This window comes from Octopus bimaculoides, chromosome 11 (genome assembly GCF_001194135.2).
Source record: "Octopus bimaculoides isolate UCB-OBI-ISO-001 chromosome 11, ASM119413v2, whole genome shotgun sequence".
Lineage (NCBI taxonomy): Eukaryota > Metazoa > Mollusca > Cephalopoda > Octopoda > Octopodidae > Octopus > Octopus bimaculoides.
The window spans coordinates 9812936-9814810 of NC_068991.1; the positions used below are offsets into that span (position 1 = coordinate 9812936).

Below are 1875 nucleotides of genomic sequence, written 5' to 3' on the forward strand. Positions count from 1 at the left end.
ACTTGCCCAAGGTGCCACGCAGTGGGACTGAACCCGGAACCATGTGGTCGGTGGCAAGCTACTTACCACACAGCCACTCCTGCGCCTAATAAAATTTCTTTTTTTAGATATTTAGGGTAACAAAAAGTAATGTTGCATGTCATGTAATGAGCTCAAATCAGCTTAAAACATATTGTTAATATATTTATCCATTCAAAATGTTATTGCCATTGTCAGAAATAATATTTTCTCAGCTCGAAACCAGTTTTCTATTTACTCAATGGGGAAAAAAAAAAAAAAAAAATCAGGAAGAGAAATATGTTTGGAGTATTGTTTAGACAGACATTGTCTCTGCTTCTGAATGGTTTTCCATTGGTAAAGTGTTCAAGTGACCCGAATAAATGAAAATCTAATCATGCTACATCTGGTGAGTAGAGAGGATGAGGTAGAGCTTTCTAGCCTAATGAGTTTACCTTTTCTTGGGTTATTTTGTTGAATTAACTGCTTTATTCTCAAGGGAAAGCTTATGAGGAACCCATTTCCCTTCTCTATACACTTTTCCTAATCCGCTTGGGATAATCTTACACAGTGGATCAAAGTTTATTACTTTGATGTAAATCCTTTTCACTTGCTATTTTTACTGCATCAATATTGAGAACAGTTAGTCTTCCTGATCGATACCCATCCATTTTTGAATTTGTTAAACTACGCAGGAGTGGCTATGTGGTAAGTAACTTGCTTACCAACCACATGGTTCCGGGTTCAGTCCCACTGCGTGGCACCTTGGGCAAGTGTCTTCTACAACACACACACACACAGAACATTAAAGAATAAGAGAAAGTTACTTACCTGATTTTGAAATTTCGTCCCAGTAAGGGGAATCAAATTCGTATTCTGCCCTTAGAATCTGTCTGAATAATTCAGCATCGTGTTCATCATAGAAAGGAGGATAACCACACAACCTAACAAAGAAAATATAGAATATTTATATTGTCATGCATTCATAGAGTTAGGGTTTGAGTCCCATGTGTAAGGCAAACCCTATTTTTTTACCATCGAGGGGTGATATGCCCCAATATTAGACTATTTAGCTTAGTCAACATATGGTGATTACTTATAAGCCTTAAGCTCATAAATATGTGCGTATGCATGCATGTGTGTGTGTGTGTAGGCATATGACTTAGTGGATAGAGTGCAACACTCATGAATGTGGTTTCAGTTCCCGGACTGGGTGGTGCATTGCGTTCTTGAGCAGAACATCTCATTTCACATTACTCCTGTCCACTCAACAGGCAGAAATGAGCAATCCTTGCGATGGACTGGCATCCCATCCAGGGGGATAAAATATATGCCATAGAATCCGGGAAAACAAAATTGGCCTTATAACCCTATGGCCAGGGAAAGAACTTTAATTTTTTTTCAGCAGCAGCAGCAGCAGCAACAGCATAATAATAATAATAATAATAATAATAATAATAGTAATAATAATAATAATAATAATAGTAATAACAATAATAATAATAATAATAATAATGATAATAATAATACGAAGAAGAAGATACTCACAAAATATAGGCTATAACACCTATAGACCAACAATCGACCTCTTTGCCATAGGGCTGCTGGGCTAGAACTTCAGGAGCTGCATAAAATAAAAGGGGGTAAAAAAAAAAAAAATCAGGAAAATATTAGTATCAGTTGTGGGAGTTAGAATTGCTGCAGTTTACACCTCTCACTTGTAGTCAAAGCACAATCTATGACTGGTCGCTAATCCACATTATCAGAGATCAATTCACGATAAGACTAACATTGTTCATAATAGAGTATATATGTTATTCCAGATCAATGATAAAATGAATCAGTTTTATATATATATATATATATATATATATATAT

The 1875-nt window shown here is 35.7% G+C and overlaps 1 protein-coding gene across 1 annotated transcript in view; it reads right to left on the bottom strand.

The window, feature by feature from the left end:
• The window catches only part of LOC106883616 (calcium/calmodulin-dependent protein kinase type 1), a 59836-nt gene that overhangs the window by 4904 nt on the left and 53057 nt on the right, over positions 1–1875 (bottom strand). The window contains exons 6-7 of the mRNA XM_052971522.1: positions 1546–1621; positions 829–941 (exon numbers count right to left, since the gene is read on the bottom strand). Of these exons, the coding sequence (XP_052827482.1) occupies positions 829–941; positions 1546–1621 (189 nt within the window). The remainder of the gene's footprint in view (positions 1–828; positions 942–1545; positions 1622–1875) is intronic.